At 43.7% G+C, this 18,737-nt stretch overlaps 3 protein-coding genes across 4 annotated transcripts; 2 read left to right on the plus strand and 1 right to left on the minus strand.

Moving 5' to 3' along the window:
* Positions 1-484: 484 nt before the first annotated feature.
* Positions 485-3,229, plus strand: LOC124305049 (RNA-binding protein 47-like). The gene is made up of 4 exons (XM_046764018.1): positions 485-1,252; positions 1,410-1,584; positions 1,913-2,433; positions 3,071-3,229. Exons 1-4 carry the CDS (start codon positions 557-559, stop codon positions 3,215-3,217), a joined length of 1,539 nt encoding a protein of 512 aa, XP_046619974.1. The 5' UTR covers positions 485-556; the 3' UTR covers positions 3,218-3,229.
* Positions 3,230-3,355: 126 nt separating this feature from the next.
* Positions 3,356-18,473, minus strand: LOC124305019 (slit homolog 3 protein-like). Of its 2 annotated transcripts, none has more exons than XM_046763966.1 (6): positions 17,889-18,473; positions 11,329-11,559; positions 9,077-9,296; positions 8,627-8,941; positions 7,681-8,013; positions 3,356-6,938 (listed from the first exon to the last, which is right to left on the minus strand). In XM_046763966.1, the coding sequence occupies exons 3-6, from the start codon at positions 9,290-9,292 to the stop codon at positions 5,580-5,582; spliced, it is 2,223 nt and encodes a 740-aa protein (XP_046619922.1). In that variant the 5' UTR covers positions 9,293-9,296; positions 11,329-11,559; positions 17,889-18,473; the 3' UTR covers positions 3,356-5,579. The 2 variants fall into 2 exon arrangements, with proteins under 2 accessions (XP_046619922.1, XP_046619928.1); XM_046763972.1 differs by lacking the exon at positions 17,889-18,473 and adding an exon at positions 12,352-12,372 and having other exon boundaries at positions 11,329-11,555.
* Positions 12,665-17,892, plus strand: LOC124305043 (dynein regulatory complex protein 11-like). Its single transcript, XM_046764006.1, has 3 exons — positions 12,665-13,221; positions 15,522-16,156; positions 16,948-17,892. Exons 1-3 carry the CDS (start codon positions 12,714-12,716, stop codon positions 17,404-17,406), a joined length of 1,602 nt encoding a protein of 533 aa, XP_046619962.1. The 5' UTR covers positions 12,665-12,713; the 3' UTR covers positions 17,407-17,892.
* Positions 18,474-18,737: the final 264 nt, after the last annotated feature.

An 18,737-nucleotide genomic window follows, 5' to 3' on the forward strand; every position in this document is an offset into this window, starting at 1 on the left:
ATTACATATATATTAGTGTTTTTATGGCGAGCTCGGATCAGGCGAGTACCTGGAATTGCGCGAGCACCGCAATCACTCATATACGTATGTATATAAGATAGGTAATATATTCGAGGTTGCCCGAGTTATACAAAAGAAAAAATTATTTTAAAGTGCTCGTGTAAAAGTGGTCAAATTTCCAAGCTACGATCACAGGAGTAACGAATTTCATGTCTCATTTACTCAAAAAAAAAGAACAATTTCACAAATTTCTCTCGCCAACAACCGCGACCATCCTACAGCTCGCGTTTCCAACTATAAGTATAGGTATAAAATATATACCGATCACCCGAAGGAGTGTAGGCAGTGTGGCCGAGTCCTTACGCAGGATTGGCTGGACTTCTCAAAGGAGGGGGGATTAGCAGAGTGGGGTTGCAGGTTGATCCAGGGAGCGAAAAGCACGCGCGATACCCGCACACAATTCAACGCGCGATTCCGCGCCGCGCACGCAGAATTTGCGGTTTCGCTCCAAATTTTTTCAATTTTTCTGATAAACAAATTTTTCAAAATCGGAACAATGAGCGACGTCCTGCAAAGTGCGACCGACGGAGTTGCAAACATCTCGAAGTCCGACGATGTGACCAAGAGATTGCTGGCGCTGATAGATCGATGCGATTATCAGCTCGTGCAGGAGAACGGACAGCGAAGATTGACCAGCGCGAGTTCGGTGCCGCGGATCAAAGGTGCGGAAGTATTCCTGGGCCGGCTTCCGCGGGATTGTTACGAGGACGAACTGGTGCCGCTACTTTCGACGATTGGACGGGTCGTCGAGCTCCGTCTTATGATGGATTTTTCCGGATCGACTCGCGGCTACGCCTTCGCCCTTTTCGAAAACCAACGGATCGCACGTTCGGCCATCGAGAAATTAAACGGCTACGAAATACGGCCCGGACATCGTATCGGCGTCGTTAAATCGATCGACAACTGCAGGCTCTTCCTCGGCGGTGTTCCCAAGGACAAAACTAGAGCCGATTTCATGGAGGAACTCGGCAAAATGCTCGACGGTATCACCAACATTTACGTCTATCCCTCGACCGAGGACAAGGCGCTTAATCGCGGCTTCGTCTTCGTCGAATTCAAGGATCACAGGTCCGCCGCGATGGCCCGACGGAAACTTATTCCGGGAAGAGTCATGCTTTGGAATCACGAAGTCGCTGTCGATTGGGCTGATCCCGAACCCGGCCAAGACGTTGACGACGAAATCATGGAAACGGTACGAATTTCTCTGTTATTCTTATTTGTTTCGCATTTGGACGATTAATTCGAAAACGTGATTATACATAATTCACATACGCATTAAGCTTGTTTCATATTATTTAATTGTTATATACACGCTGGGTCTGCATTCCCGTTCAATTGTTCAAAATCAGGTGTCCGCGTTGTTCGTGAGAAACTTGAACCTCGACACTACAGAGTCCGAGGTGAAAAACACGATCCAGCGTTCGACAGGCGTTCCGATAATGAAGATTAAGAAAATCAATCACTTCGCGTTTCTCCACTACGAAACTCGAGCACAAGCTCAACGTGTACTCGATATAATGAGACGTAAGTTGAACGCAACATGCCAATTCTTCCAAATTTATAAATGTACAGTGTACATACCTACAAATCAAAATCTACTCTACGCACAATAAGGTATTACTCGCGTAATGCAATGTGTGTCAATTCATTTTTTTTTAATCTTGCCTCGCCTTCTTGGATATACGACTTCGTACATATTTGAGCGCGTAAGTAAATGTTTACACCAAAATTGTTCGATTTGAATTTGCTCGACTCTCGCACGCGCGTAAAATTGCAATAAAAAATTATTCCACGGTCTAATAGTGCCCGTTTGTTGATTTCCCTTTTATATTATTTACGCAACTACGCACAGAGCCTGGACGTCCCTTGAGCGAAACATCGGAGTGGGAATTAGCTTGGGCAAAGCCGATACGCAAGTCGGAGAAGCTTGAGGAACGGTTGCGTTGTGCGAAGAACGGAGGGAGTAAAGCGGCAAGCCACGGAAGTTCGGAATTTTCGGCTCGAAAAATACAGGCTGCGAATTGTAACGAGAAAAACTTGGCCCTCGATGACTCCGGCAAAAGGATATCCGTTGTAACGACCAAGAGTACCAAGATCACCGATTCGAAACCGCCTCCCAGTCACTCGTACTGCAACGCAATGATGAACAACGACATGCCGTCGGGTAACGTAGTCGTCCCGTGCCTCGAGAGCTGCTGCAATCCGTACTATCGGCCTTTTCTTACCGACCGCAACACGGTTCCGCTGCGGTATAACGTCGTAAACTACGATCTCTGTGCGAAAGCCCTGGTCGAACTTGCTGCTAAGGAGTTTCAGGCGAATCTGCGCTACGAGTGTTTTGCCGACTCGACGAAAGCCCATTACTTTTGCAAGGTTGGACGATACCGATTAATTTTCACTTTGCAAAGAATAGCAGGTATCGATCGAATTTTATCGCATGTTTGAAATGCAGTAGTTAACTGCGCAGAAGGTTTTGACTGTGAAAGCGTGACAAGAACTAGCAACGAAGAAAAGTTAAAAATCATCGAAGCATCGATTAATTGAGTCCACAAAAATAATCTAACACGACTCGATTAAATCGGTAAAAATTAATCGATCAATTGATTATTTTGATTTTTTTGAAACGGTACATATAAAACCGAAATTTCGTAAATTTCAGTATGTAGTCTTAATACCGGAAAAGTTTTTTAATAATTGATAATTTCATTCAAAACAGTTTTCAATTTCAGGTGAAAATATTCATTCATCTTTCACTTATTATATCAAATAGGTACTTAGTAAGTAAGACGATGGTAATAATTGATACTCTAATCACATAAATTGATATTGTATTGCATCGTTCATGGGAGTGAAAAACAAGAACCGATTGTGAGGAAAAATAATCGAGTCGGTGGATTAATCGAGTTTGAAAATTAATCGATTATTCTCGATTAATCGGCAAAAAAATATCGAATATTTGTCATCATTCTTAGTGAAAACAGCTTCGACATTGAATTATTAAATTTTGCAGATTATACTCGAAAGAAATGGATACGAATTGATGAACTACAAAGGCGATCCCGCGGCAACGGCAGAACAGGCATTTCGGTTCACGGTGAGAGCTGCCTACGAGTCGCTGCAGTCAATGCTGATATATGCGACGGAGTACAATAACTGATCTTATAGGTTGGTGAGTTACACGGATATATAAATCGTATATGTTCGATTGTCAAACGTCACGGTAAAGCTTGTATTCTCTGTATTAGACAAAGCATTATATGTTAAATGAGTTAACGAGTGTACCAAGACTAATTATTTGTTACTTGAATTTATAGTACAAACTGGATATAATTATGTATGTATATTGAGAATATCGCATGATATTTGTATATGCATATGCATTAGTTCTATGTATGTTATCGATACTTATGTAGGAAAAACAATTCAGGAAATATATTATATATTAGTTGTAATTTTTAGCGCACTTTTGAGAATGTATAATACTTGGACCAAATCAGTGTCAAAGTTTCTAATAAATGTCTAATTTGATTATATTGAATTTTGCACAATTTTTTACCTTCATTAATTTTTGAGCAAAGGAATGAAATGATGTTTAGGGGACTGTTAATTTTGGGATTTAACAATAATGCCGCGTAAACGTAGTTCGCTTTAATACATCAAAGCTCGTGTAAATTCAACAGTAACAAAAGTTTTATATATAATTGTTTCTCTTTTTCATTTTGTTTTCTCCTCCGTTCTTAAATACTAGGAAAGATGTATATATATATGCTGTATATATATGTGTGTGTGTATATGTTATTAGCAAAATAAATTCACGCATGCTGATTGCTATGCAAATTCTTTAAATCAGATTGCAACTCGTAAGTAATTATACTTAGGTAGACATATATACTTATAATAAATAATACTAAAATCTACGAGCTCAGGCACAACATAATTATGAACAAGTCAACAACGCAAAATTTTAGGCCAATCTTTCAACAATTCATTGCACATGGAGTTTTTACAAGAACCTCCCCGATGATTCTTTCGACTTTATTTAATAACTATTTTTATCATGCGAATAGAAATAAAAATACAAAAATTACACGTGAATATGTTTCTTTCTATTGAATGTCGCGTATAATAAACGTGTACGAAAGCATTTTCACGTGCAAAAATAATGACGTAGGATGTATCATAATATACCTACATAAAATAAATGTTTGCAGCCCGTACGAGAAAACAAAACTTTTGAAATAGGCGTACATTTCGGATCGATTAGTACTAATTATTAAATGCACGTTAAGTGTCTATTAGATATCATTTTGGCATGTGTTAGGCAAAAAGAAAAGATACCTATACATGGTTCGTTTGCTTTCTTCCATTATAATATAAACATCAATCAATTAAAAATACCTAGGGGCACGGTAAAAATATTGTTCGTTCACATAATCATTCGTCCGCAATGCAAACTTTTTTTCACAACTAATCGTTTGTTGTTTCGTTAAGAATAATTAAGCATTGCAGACATGCAGCAACGATTTAATAATATGCAATTATTATACTAATAATTGAACAAATCTGGGCACGATTATCTTACCCACAATTGCGACTATTATACCCATACGTACATTGTACGTAGAATGTCAGTAAAATATCACTGTATGATGGATTGATAGCACGTTTTATCGCAATCCACAGGTAAAATGATCTTATGGATAAAAGTCACAAGTCATTTATCGCTATAAAATGCTTTCACAACACTCGATCTGTACCATATAAGGTATTGCATGCAAATTGACAATTTACCCTTATTAAAATCTGCTATATTTAGCATATATGTATATTACTCGCGTTGATGTCATATCGAAAAACGACAAAACAGCGAGGTGCGACTAGAGTTAATTGAGTTCAATTTGCTTATAGCAATATTTCCTGTAATTGTTAAGAATCAAGATTTATTACTATTACGTAAATAAATTCTTCAAATGACTCGAGATGGATTTCTAATTAGGTACACATACACATACACATCTTTTTTTTTTAATTTATAATGAATAACCTACTATGGTTTTATTTACAATATTATTGTATTCATTGCAAGGAGATAAATCTAAAAATCCGTCTCGAGTGGTTTTTAAAGAATTTATTTGCAAAAAAAAAAAAACGCAGCTTTAGCAATTCAACATTACGGGATATGTTTGGCCAACTGATTTGCTCTAAACAGACTTCCACTCAATTTCCCCTTCTAAAATGGCGCAATCGCAAATTTCAACAAATTCATCTCGATTAATTTCGATTGCGATTCATGCGCGTCGCAAGTTTTCTACAGTTTCAATTTTTTTCGACTGTACCGCCGACGGTACCAGTCCGCCCAACAAATCCTTGAATCTGATAATCAAAGAAGATCATCTCCAGCGAGATACCATTCGACCAGCAGTCCTTGAATTACGAGTAAACAAAAGCTTGAGTGTCCACCATCGGGCAGTCTTCCAGTTTGCCGGAGTCGATGCGTCCGATCACCTGGGTGTCGGAGTTCACACCTTGGTGGTGGTGAGGAGTTTAACGTACCGGGCCCTATGCGTGATTTCGAATTCCTCAGCGGGCAGGAAGCACTGGCCCTGTATCCGTGTAGGCCTGGTACGGTGTAGAAGACTCCTTCCGGCCCAGAGAGCGGCGACGAGGAGAGCGCAGGCAACGACGATTACAGCGAACAGGACGATTTCGAGGCGAGCGGATTCCCGCACGCCCCGAACCGTAACGTCGACGCACCGGGTCCGCGGGGCAAGCTGCATCTCGGTGTGATCCGTACCCTGAACTACCGTAGCGCAGACTCTGTAGGGACCCTGGGCGAGGTCGGCGATGGTCGCATATCCCCTGGTGCAGTTGAGCTTCCGCTCTCGAACGATCGACTCTTCCGAAAAAACAACAAGACTGAGATCACAGTCGGCCGGGTCCCGTGGCCCTCCGCCAACGAGATTTACGTCGACGTAGAGGAACCCATCGTCGGAAGCGTTCGTCTTCATCCCTGCGATCCTGGGACCAGCGGCAGCCGGTGTCTTCAACGCAGTATTCCGCTCCAGGGTGAGGATATCGCTGCATCCCGGTACAGGCACGACATGGTCTCCCGATTGGATCACCGCGACGCAGTAGCGGTATCTGTGACCCAACTCGAGGTTCAGACTCGCTGGGATTGTGACGGGAAGAGTGCAGGGATCCAGCATGTCCGCGGACTCGCAATGAAGCGGCCGCGTCGCGAGGTGGACCTCGCTGTCACCGGTCCACTCGTTCACGATCACCCTGTCGCAGGTGTACGGTTTAGAACATGGTTCGACCTTCCAGACCAAGTTTATCGTCCGCGACTCCTGGTAGTAGACACTCTCCAGCGTGATCTGGGTGTCGGGAATCAGGGGGAGCGATGGCGCCAGGGTCGCGAAGGGGGGTATTGGCTCGCCGCACAGCAAACTCCCCGGGGATACTTGAGCCAGGATCCCGTTTTCCAGAGCTGGGGGAGTCGCGCAGACAGCTGAGGCTCTGTCCTCCTCGGTTAGGCTCGTCGAGTTTGTCAGCCAGCTCGCAAAGTCGAGGAGGGTGCAGTCGCAGTTCAGGGGATTGTCGGCCAGTGATAATCTCTTCAGTCTTAAATTAGGCGTCAACACATCGCTCGCCACCATACTGATGTCGTTATCGTCGAGATGCAGCTCTTGCAGGTTCTTCAGTGGTAGGATCAGGTCCGCCGTAAGGGAACGGAGGAAGTTATGGGTCAGGTCGAGGCTCGTCAGTTTCTCAAGATGCGCGAGCGAAGCGCTTGACACCGCTACTATTCGGTTGTTGGCCAGTTCCAGCTTTGTCAAGGTCGACAAGTTCCTGAACGCGTGGTCCTGCAGTACGTCGATCTGTATTAACATAGGAAAGTAGTGAAGTAAGAAGTAAGGCCGTTTCTGCGTACAGTTCCCGATACCGATATTTTACCGACATTTTTTGCCGCATCACAGTTCGGACACAAACCTTTTTTTTTAGAGTGGAGGGTTATCCCCGCTCTGGTCGAATACCTCTCACCCTAAAAAAACAGGGTTTTTGTTCCAGCTGTGATACGTCAAAAAATATCGATAAAATGTCGATATCGGGATCTGTACGCACAAATGGCCTTACTTCACTACTTGGCAATTAGTTATATAAGCCGAATATATTATCTATCGAATTTTCGGTAAGCTAAAAGTGTTTGCGAAGTATACACACAAGTTCTTACATCGGTCACTTTCCTGCTCATAAACGAGATAAAAGTATGAAAATATTTTATTCATCATGTCGTTTCTGATGAAGGACTAAAGACCCGAGAATTCAACTTTGCGAACCTCACTTTCATAAAGTATACGATCGAACGATATCTGTACTATTATTCATAGTTCGTGATTAACTACCCACACTTATTAAAATAACTTAACGAGCCTTTAGTTGCGAAGTGTAACTGAATTCTTATAACGCTGCATATGCCTGTTATTTAAATTCCCTATAGTAGATCTACATAATTGCGTAAGAGTAAACTTGTCCTGAATTTTGACTAAAGGCTTGGCTTGGAATTCGTATATATAGTACCTAATTTCAAAATAACATTGTACATATAAATGTAGTGCATACGTGATTATTGGAAAGGCTGAGGCAGGTGAGATTTGGTAGACCTTGAAGCGCGCCACGCAGCACCGTGTCGAGTTGGTTTCCTGATAAAGTGAGGAATCGAAGCGTGGGCATCCGCGGTAGCAGGTTGGGCGTGGCAAGGCCGATCAGTCGGTTACCGGATAGATCGAGTTCCTCGAGATTTTGAAGTCCCCTGAGGGCTGAGAGGGCAGAGACACTCAGTTGGTTGCCGCGCATCCGGAGCGATCGCAGAGATCCGAAACTGGGAAATGCTTGGGGTGACAATTGCGACAGTAGGTTGTCGTTCAGGTCGAGGTAGGTCAGATTCGTCAAACCCTGAAACATCGAACGCCCAGCCTTAATAGAGGCAAGATAAACCATGTATCGGCTCTAACCAATTAATTTACAAAATGACCCAGATAAAGTTTTATGTAATATAAGGATTTACAGACTCGAAAGCAAACTTCGTACACCAAGAAAAATTCCTAAAGTAGTATTACACGGTCCTTGTTTATTTCCGTTTTTAACGATAACCAAGATATATGAGTTTGGCAACAAAATAAAGTGATGAAGAGTTTGGTTCATAGTAATCGTTGGTACTCTTTTTGGATACAGCACTAGTAGGTGTACTATTTTTTCTGACGAATGTTGCGATAATTTGGTGATGGTGAAGTCCACTTCTTATTAAGCCAAATCAATGTAGTAAACTGAACAAATACATTATTGCTGCGTTCATACCAGAAACTGCAGCATTGAAAACTATAATCGCACCGAACAGTAACAATTGTACCACATTTTTGTAAAATCGGAATATTCAGCCATTGTTGCACCGATATTCATTTGGCTATAAGTTCTTAGCAGCCAGAGCAAAAATGGAATCTCTCTCACAGTGCGTAAGGGAACATCCAAACGACCAAAGCCAAAAGTGTACGCAGAATGTCTTACTTACCGCGAAAGAATCCGCCTCGAGAGTGGTAAGTTTGTTGTGGGAGAGGTCGAGCCTCTCAAGGCCGATCAAGGGCCTCAGAGCGAGGCTCGGCACGGTCTCGAAAAGGTTGTTGGGAAGGCCCAGAGCTTGAATGGATCGCGCCAAGGCGACGAATGCGTTTTCATTGACACGGCGAAGTTCGCCGGTAGATACGACGAGACCGTGCAGAGGTACGCCGTCGAGGAATCGGGCCGGAAGTATCGATATCTCGGACACAGTTATGTCCAGAAGAGAAATCGTCCCGGCTGGGAAAAGGCGCAGTCGTTTGCCGATCACCTGAAGGCGTGTAGGTATAATTAGATAGTTAAGAATTTATTACTTCGGAATTATTTCAGGAATATTCGTCGAGGGTTGGCGAAGACGTTAACGTATTATATACATATATATATGTATACGATGATGATGTCGCACCTGCAGAGCATTTTTGTCGCCGGTGCATCTCAGGGTGTGGGGAAAATCGCAGGAACACTCTACAGACGGGTGTTTCGTTATGTTGGGACACTTCCATTCGTTTTCTATTATCACTCCCGAGGAACGTGAGTCCTCCGAAGCGATTCTCGATGCTGTCAACAGAACGCAGATCAGCACCTGAACGAGCACTCGGTTTCCGGGCATCAAGGCAGGCATCGTGCTGGAATAATTTAGCCATCTTGAACTACCTGTTTCCGTTTATTTTGGAAACTGTCTGTAGGTTGAGGTGCGTTTATATTAAAGTAGTTGCAAGTTTCAAGGAATTTTATAGATTATTTTATTACGGGATATATTGACAAGGTACTGCTAACGTCAGATTGGTGAGGCGGAAATCGCGTTATTTGTCTCATTAAAATGCGGTAGTAACCTCGCAACAGTGCAGGGCCGGAAAAATAAACTATAAATATTTGAAAAAGTGTTCAAAATTCCAAGTGCAGCCCGAAACCGTGTGTATAAATTATACAACGTTAACTTTCATGTCTCATCAATTTTACTCCGAGTTATGGCTCGCGACGAGGGAAGATGTGGAGAAACTTTTACGGACGGATCAGGATGGACTGCAGCAGGAAAAGAAAGGGGGGAAATCGAAAGATAAAATCTCGGGTCAGCTGGTTACGATGTACATCAGGTAATTGGTTCCCACGTATATACGAGTTATGCAATCAGGTACATATGTACACTACATACACTCGAGTACATAATAGCCTTATGTATATGAAGTCAATTCTTCGCCCAAGTCATTCATGGGATATACATATTCATTTACAAACATCGATTACAGATATAGGGAATTAATTCGTCGCCTAGCTCTATGTCACGATCAAGTTTGTCAGTACCAGAAACGCGAGCTGATAACGCAGGTGCTTAATTGTGCCATTGGACGAATGTTGGAGTATAAACGACAGTTGGTCCTCTACCAGAATACGGAATCAGTGCAAGTTCAGACTTTTCCACCTTGACGCAATATAATTCTCTTTTTTTTCTTCATATCATTCCAATGCTAATCGAATGATGATCATTTCGAGTTTGTTGGTATACCGAGTGCTTCATACATCTATAGCTACGCTGACGATGTTCTGATACCGCTGAAACTCACTCCGGACGACATTGGTTGGCGAAAACCATCCTACTTTGTTACGGACCGACAATCTCATCTCGACGCTCGCAAGAAATATATAAATGACCTGATCCGGCAGGTAGATAAGCTTGTCCTATAGAAATGCATAATTCAGTGAGTCTATATAGCTGTGCGCTGTAAGCTTACGGACATTTGTACGTACCTAAAGACATGGCATACGTTATAAGTGTACACGTGACTCTGATCACGTTTTTCTAAGACTGCGTTTTGTCCTTAGATTTCATTTTCTGTACACCTCATAGCTTATAGTCTCTGAGCACTATCCTGATACTAGATTGGAGAACTCTGCGGAACTTGCTACTTTTCAAACGACTCCTTTCACACGAGCTTATAGAAACTGGCGTCTGCAACCCCGCAAGATTCGCGGCGAAATTCAACCGTTATCCCGAGCCGGAGCGAATCGGAAGGGAAAATGTCGCGAAAAGCTTCGCGGCTGTCTCCGCGTGTGACTGAGGGGGAAATCGAGGTGAACTTGAACCTTCCGATACGGGTAGAAAGCCCGGAAGAAGCTGCGGCGAGGATCGCCCGTGAGGAGCTAAATTCGGCCATTCTGCTGATCCAGTCCCACGACCGGGCCAGGAAGGCCAGAATCGTCGGGGCCGAATGTGAGGATATATAATGCCTGTATCTTTTAACAGCGTGATATAATTCTAATTCTTATGCAATATTCTCGGAATACAACGTTATTTTATTACAGTAAAGAGAACGAGCGATTACAAGAAGAAGCTTGCCAACGGTGAATTGGTGGAAGTGAAACACGACAAGAGAACCAAGGTCAAAGCGGTCGTCACGATGCAGAAATGGTGGCGAAGCTACGCGACGCGAATCCACCTTAAAGAAAGGACCGACCGCCTCGAGGCGGTCCTTGGCATGTCCATTCCCAGCTGGAAACCTCATCAAGTATTTGACCGGGACGCTGAAAACTTTAAACGAATACAATCGATGCAACCGGAATACGCCGCAGCCACTCTTGCGGCCACTTACGCCGAGAACGCCAGGGTATATAACTATATAATTTGTAATTTTATTACTATACTAATAATTGTAAGCTCACCGAATTATTGTGTATTATTTAGGCCTCTGCTTTCGGGATTTTTTCAATGTCTCTCCTCTTCAATTGCGTCGTAGTTTTCAATTGTATTTACTCTGGTAACGGGGTCCAGGGAGGCTGATGCACTCTTGAGGGATCCCTTCGAGGGAGCCCTTCTCAATCGTCTTCTTAACGCATCCGTCTTCTCTCAACCACGGACGCATCTTTGACCTCTAGAACTCTGCTGTTGTCTAGCTATGGAATTTCAATTCAGATCGATTAGAAATATCTGCGTTATATACGGTTCAGAATTGGAGAAACAAACTTTCGTTTTACAGGATGATAAATATTTCATTCGATAGCGTCATCAAGGACACGTCCTATAAAATAAACATGTCCGAATCCAGCCGAACCAAACTTGAAATTTATGAAAAATCAAGCAACATTGAGGTGATCTCTAATTGCCCTTCTAGTTAGAGGCTTCAATTTTCGCATTATATTATTTTTCCTTTCTGTTACAAAAGATAAGTGTTCTGCTTTGCTGAATTTCGAATCAGCATGTAACTCTTTCCAGTAGTACGAGTCAGCGTGTGAAACACCATAAGCGTATAAAAGAAATCAATTCACGTTACATAGCGCGTGATGAGTGAAGGGGATTTTATGAAAGATTGCGAATGAAACATGCACTTGAGTTTGTTTGGTTAGAGGTATTAGATTGTACAAACAGATCGGCGAATGATTGACCGTGATATTATTGCAGCTGTGAGGAACCGATTCCGGAACACTGTAGTAAAAAATTAACATTCTGAAAATTCGCCCGTGCATCGAAAATTTTCTGCTGCACCGTTGAAATTTGTCAATTAATCAACTGTATTGCAATTTATAAATTTCAACAATTAATCCATCGTGATAGTGTCTACACCATTATATACTTATGAAAATTTTCCACGAGTTTTTGGGTCAAGCGTGTCACTTCAATACCCACATCGCCGTTTCACCCACACTAAAATGTAAACGTATGTATGAAAATATATGCCGTAGCCTGACCTCAAACGTCGGTCTCGTATTTCTTTCCTCGCAGAGCCAAACGCTACGCCTCGAATAAAATTCGTCTAATTCACTGGCACGTTACGAATCGTATTAGCGACCATTCAGCCATGCGATTTTAAAGGATGAGTCCGCAGTTGACGCGTGACGCGCATTCCTCTACATGTATAACTCTTGGATCGGATAAATCAAGCGATGAATGACAAGCGTGGAGAGGCTGAGAATATAATATCTACACCACACTCGCAGCAATCGCTTGATCGCTCGATATGCATCACAGAAGTCAAAGAGGAAGTAGGTACCAAGCCTCACGCAATTTTGTTTCCCACTTATAGTTGCACCAAATTCGGGGACCAGGACTGATGGAGGACATAACCGACGAAGTCAAGGAATGGTTTCTGCTCTGGTACAACGAGCTAGGATTTTTCGACGCTTATCCTTCGGCCCTAGCAGGAGGCAGTATCCTAATAGCAACAGGGCAGACCCGCACCCCGGAGGAATATCACATGGAACAGATGAGAAAGGCGGAAGAAGCAAAGAAGGGAAAGGGAAAAGCTGCGGCTGCAGCCAAGGCGACGCCGAAAGTCAAGCAACGCGGCGATAAAGTGGAGGAGCCGAATACCCTCAAAGGCCTGAGGGAGGCGAACGACAACTTCCTCGCAAATTGGAGCCTCCGGGATGAAACCGGGAACCCCCATCAGCGTGAATACCTTGACCTCATTACCGACAAACTGTCCTACGAACTCCAGCTCGAGATAAGGGAAGTCGTCGACGAACTCATGCGCCTCGAACTCGCCACCCTTGAAGCCGCCCGCGCGAAGGACGAGGCCGAAAGCGACGGGGGCGCGAAGGGACAAAAAGATCAGAAACGTAGGTCAATTGTGTTTCACTGATTCGTAGGTGTTGAGTCTACCGATACTTGTTCTGCCACGTGCATAGAATTCAAAATTATCGGATGAACTTATTCCAAGACGACATGTATTATTGTGATTTTTGCACATTAAGCATTTCAGTCACAGTGGGATGCTCCGCGTCCTACCTGAAAAATGTCGATGTCCTAATCGCATCACAGTTTATTTACAACTTCAAATGATTTTTGTTACTTCGTATAACCCCAAAAACCCTCGAGTAACAAGTTTCGGCCAGAATCATCAAATTGTGATAGTTTTTTCGATCTTACATCCGCCATGATGGATCCACCATCTTGGATTTAGAAATTATCGAATTCTGAGTTCAGATTTGTGATCAGCGACCCCAAAAACCCCCGAGTAACAAAATTCAGGCCAAAATATTGAGTTGAAAAATGTATGCTTAAGAGGGTTAAATCCGCCTGCATTTATGCAATGCAGGAAACATTTTGCCGATCGACATTTGTCTCGTGGCGAAACAAATGTCGATCGGTAGAATCTCTTATCGTTACTTGCCGAAGTGTGCAGACGAATTTCGATAAAATGTGGACTGAATTGCATAAATGCAGGCGGATTTACCGCGAGTTCAAATAATCCGCGGAACAATTGCACGAATTTAACCCTGACACGAAAAGAAGACAATAATCCTCCGCCTGTGGAGCAATGATATATTTTTGTATAATTACGTGTTTGGAGAGGCGTATAAATGGTAAAAAAAAAAAAAAAAAAAAAAAAAGGACAATGCTACGACTGTATCGAATCGTGACAAAAATGCGGGTAATAGAGTATTGCTTCATCCTGCGTGGATATTAATAAATGAGCGAAGTGTCTAAAATTACGAGCCCAGCAGAGTCAGTGAATGAAAAGAAGAAGATTCCTGGCGAGCAGAGTGAGCCTGGCCACTACATCGTGGGCGTCGCGGTTTGCGCGTGGGGCGCACCAGGTTCGTTCAGGTATCGCCGAGCTCGCCACCTACTCGTGTAACCTGACGTCATTCACCGTGTATGCTATCGAATATTATATACCTACCCGTCGTGTATAAGAATAATACAGGAATATATTACAAGACTTTGCACGACGGACGCAGCTTCGCGAGAATACGTAGGTATACGTAGTTATATCGGCATAGGTTAAATACCCACACACGTGCAGCTATAATAATGTAACGCACCTATTGTTCAGCAAAATAATTCGTCCTGGTCGAGCGATAATAACAGACACCCGTTAATTTTATTACAGATATATTATGGCACGGGCAAGATTTTTTCGCAAATATTGTTTTAAAAAAACTCAACCTATATAGGAGTGACTTTAAGCGGATATGTAGCGTCAAAAAGAACCTAGATAACATGATTAATGTCAATGTACAGAAATATTCGACTGAATTGTTAACGTGGTGTGAAAATTTGCCTGATTATGTATTTTCCTAAAAGCCGTCCTACCATTCGACTTCAGATGATTCTTTGACCTTTCGGTTGGTTCAAGTGAATTCTTATATAGTTTTGGACAATCTTTCATGCGATTTCGGTTACGTTTTGGTCGATTATTTCAATTGAAACCCGATGAGACCACTGAACTTATCTTCGCATTTCGAATCATATTGAAGTTAGTAACGTTATCGTAACGATTCATTCTGGGGAAAACCGTTATTTCGCCATTTTGGAATTGTCCGAAATTAAGTAAACCGTGATGAACCAAAGCAGACTAATATTTCGAAAGCTTAGTTTCTTAAAAATCGTTATATAATTAAGAAAATGGTGATTTTTTCCCCAATGTATCGTTACGATAACGTTATACTAACTTCAACCTCGTTAATTCGAGAATTCTCCGACTGGAGATTTTTCAAGTTACGAATGTATGTGCAAACACAGTTCAGAAATAGTGAGAAAAGAAAGAGGGCACCAAAGCAAGGTATAGAATCACATTTTACGGTACATTGCTAATGGATAGTCTAGCGCTGGATCGGTGCACGATGTAACTCTATATAAAACGTTATACCTACGCCGCACCTGCTGCAAGGCCCGAGCTTCACGAGTGCAGCCGCGCAAGATTGGAAGAACTGCAAATCAATCTTCCCTTTTAAAGCCCCCGCTATATGGCGGGGCATTCAAGTTGTTCCTTCGACGGTGCAGAATTCCTACGTACATGTTTCCCGGACGCGTTGTCTAAAGCCTATGTTAAAGCAGCTGAAGATTATCTGCTCAATGTCGAAGAATGCGGTGTAACTCACAAGTACCATAATTCAATTTTCTTTACTTCCAGATAACAAAGGGACGAACAATAAAAAGAAAACCAAAGACAAGGCGAAGGGCACGGGTAAAGCGGGCAAGAAAAAGGAACAGGGACCGGCTCCAACGATTGAGGAACTCTTCACCGAGCTGGTGAACACCGGGATAATCCGCGAATATCCGGATGTTAAGATGAGCGATTGGAAGGGCGACGTGTCCTACCAGAACACGGAGGCTCGTAGGGAATTCAGAGAGCCCAGAAACTGTCTGGGCGACGTGGTCCAGCCGATAATGGAGTACTGCGTGCTCCCGGTTGGCTCGAAGGAGATACACCAGGTCGCTCCTTTAGTCCGCTCCGTTTCTATAGTCGGACTTCCCCGCTCGGGCAAGTCTTTTCTGGTAAACGCGATTTGCAATGAAATCGGCGCCCTGCTTTTCGACCTTTCCCCGAAAACGGTCGCGCAGAGCTACCGGACGAAAAAGGACCTGGAGAGGCTCGTCGGTTCCATCAACAAGGTTGCTCGCGCCTATGCGCCCTCTCTCCTCTTCGTCGACGCCGGACACCAGCCGTGGTGGAAGAAAGTACCCCCCGAGGAAAAGCAAAATAATCCGAAACTTCTCGCTGGCCCGTTGACCAAACTCGTCAAGGGAATCCGCCCCGGGGATCAAGTGAGTTACATAGATTTTATACCTACTCAGGGATATTTTGGAGAGCTTCAAAAATATTATTTTCTCACCGCTCTTAAAATCTTCGAAATTAATGGTGAATCAAAAAAATTACAGAACTTAAATCGAAGTCCAAAAATGTAACCGTATGATTCGCGATGAGTAAATTTCCGAGGTACTACTGTTTCATTCAAAAAAAAAAATAATAATAAGTCTGTGGGTTCGTATCGTAATTTTTTCGACATTCTCTCGGTTTTACATTTCACGGACCTCTCTACTAGCACTTTTTACTCTTTAGTGAAAATAAAGGTTAATCTTTCCTTTAACACTTCAAAGTCTGTATACAGCTGCTGCCGAAGCGTAATTATGTATAGGTTTAAGGAAGTTGTACGGTCTTATAACACATTATACACCTATATGTGTAGCTACCGAATAAAAGAGAAAATTAACGGAAGTCCCACACGCGTCTCGCGTCTTTTATATTTCAACTTTATTATACCTGACAGCTGAGCAAAGAACGAGCAGGTTTATCATGTATATATATATATACATATATATATATATATATATATTTTCCGTTATTGTGCTGTTTGGTGGAGTCCGTTTCCCAAGTGGAAGTGGTGGGTGGTATACCTACCGGGAACAGGGTTACAATGAGCGACACCTGGTCGCCTCGCGAACGATATATCGAATCCACGTACGCATTACGTTACATAGGTGCAAGAAAACCCACAAGCTCGGTTTGTATATCATGGTTATAGCTATGTACCTACCGTTGTTTTTTTCTATTTCAGATCCTATTTCTCACGACAACGGACCAACCGCAAAAAGCCGGAAAAGGGTTCATGAAGCTCCACGACAAGTTCATCCTCATACCGCTCCCCGATTACAACACGTTGTACCTCATCTACAAAGAGTTGCTGATGCGGTATCACGGGGTGGACAGAAACTTTGACTGCTCGAGTCTAGCCAGCTTCTCGGTCGGACTTCCGCTGGAGGAAATTCGCAATGCGGTAGAGAACGTCCTGACCGTCGAGCGCCGAATTAGCCTGAAGAAGCGAACCCTTCAGCCCCAGGAGATCATACAGTATCTGATCTCCAACCGGGTTCAGACTGGGACGAAGGAGTACGAGCAGTTGCTTAAATGGGAGAAGAAAACTCCCCTCGGTAAGCGACATTCGAAAGTTGAAGCCGAGGAGAGGGTAGCTCTTGGCGGCAAGAAGATGCAGAAGGTGCAGGAGAGGCAAAAGTAGACATTCGCATTATTCAATCGGTGTAAGAACTTGACGGCCGGGTTCGTGAAGAAATGGAAGCCGCGACACCGCGGGGGAAAAAGCGGAATTCTTTTCGTCCCGAAGATGCTCTCGGCGACTTTTTTCATTATACCCATACAGCGGAAGGAACTGTCGCGGTTTCGTCGGTCCGACTGAACGGCATATGCACGCAACACGTAAAAGTATGTGTGTATGTGCGTACATCCGTACCGTCATACGCTACTGCGGTCGCTACACCTACGCACGTTGCACCTACGCGCGTTGCTTCACCTACGCATTACACCGAGGGAGAGCGGTGGATGGGGGAAAATTTTCAACAGGAAACGAAAATGGAACACGGATTATCGCTAGGAGCGAAATGATAATCACACGCAATTAGTCGTTTACCCGGATTTTAAAAATCCACCCGGTTCCTGCAGAGCAATGCGCAGGACCGAGTGACGACTCGCTGCAGCGCTTACCTAAGGTCGACGACGATGATGATGATGATGATGATCAAGTCCGTCTTCGCCGTTTCTGGAGCAGTTGATCCTCGGTCGCAAAATATCTGCGCTAACTTGGCACTCCGGACATGAGGGATCTCCTTTTCATCGTACCCGCAGTTAGTGTAACGAATACCGTATGAGACGAGAAACGTAGGTGGACTGTAGTTAGTACTTAGCTTTATTGTTTAACGATCATTGTACCAATGTTTCGACGATTCAAATAACGAATAGCGATTATACGTATACAATTTTGATTTTCGTCAGTTCTCTTTTTCCCTTGGATCGTTCCGTTCCTTATGAATGGAGCCGGCAGCCCGGGATTATTCAAACCACGGTCTCCAGTGAACTTTTCGCGCCACCCGCACACACCACGTCGATATTGAGAAACGCCTGTAACGTCGATCAGGAGCAGCGCGCTGGACAAAACGTCGCGCGAACCTGCAGCAGCTCGCGGGTATTAACTGAGAAAAACTGCGAGCCTAGAGCGCCCGTCGGAGTATCAACAGCGCGGAGCAGCAAGTCGAACTCGCGGAAGAAACGTGGGACTTGGTATGATGAGGGAGGGAGTGAGGGGCGGAGAGGAGAGGAGAGGAGAGGAGAGGAGAGGTGAGGAGGAGGAGGAGGAGAGCAGCCCGGCCTCGGGTCGCGGAGGGAAGAGGAAAGGCGAAGAGACGACGGGAGGGACTCACTCGGTGGGGACTGTGTCTCTTTCAACATAGCATAGCCATGTATGGAACCGAGAGACAAGTACGAGGACGAAGCAGAAGAAGAAGAAGAAGAAGACGAAGAAGACGGCGGGTGCACTGGGCAGCCAGTCCACGCTTC

Source organism: Neodiprion virginianus, chromosome 1 (genome assembly GCF_021901495.1).
Source record: "Neodiprion virginianus isolate iyNeoVirg1 chromosome 1, iyNeoVirg1.1, whole genome shotgun sequence".
NCBI lineage: Eukaryota > Metazoa > Arthropoda > Insecta > Hymenoptera > Diprionidae > Neodiprion > Neodiprion virginianus.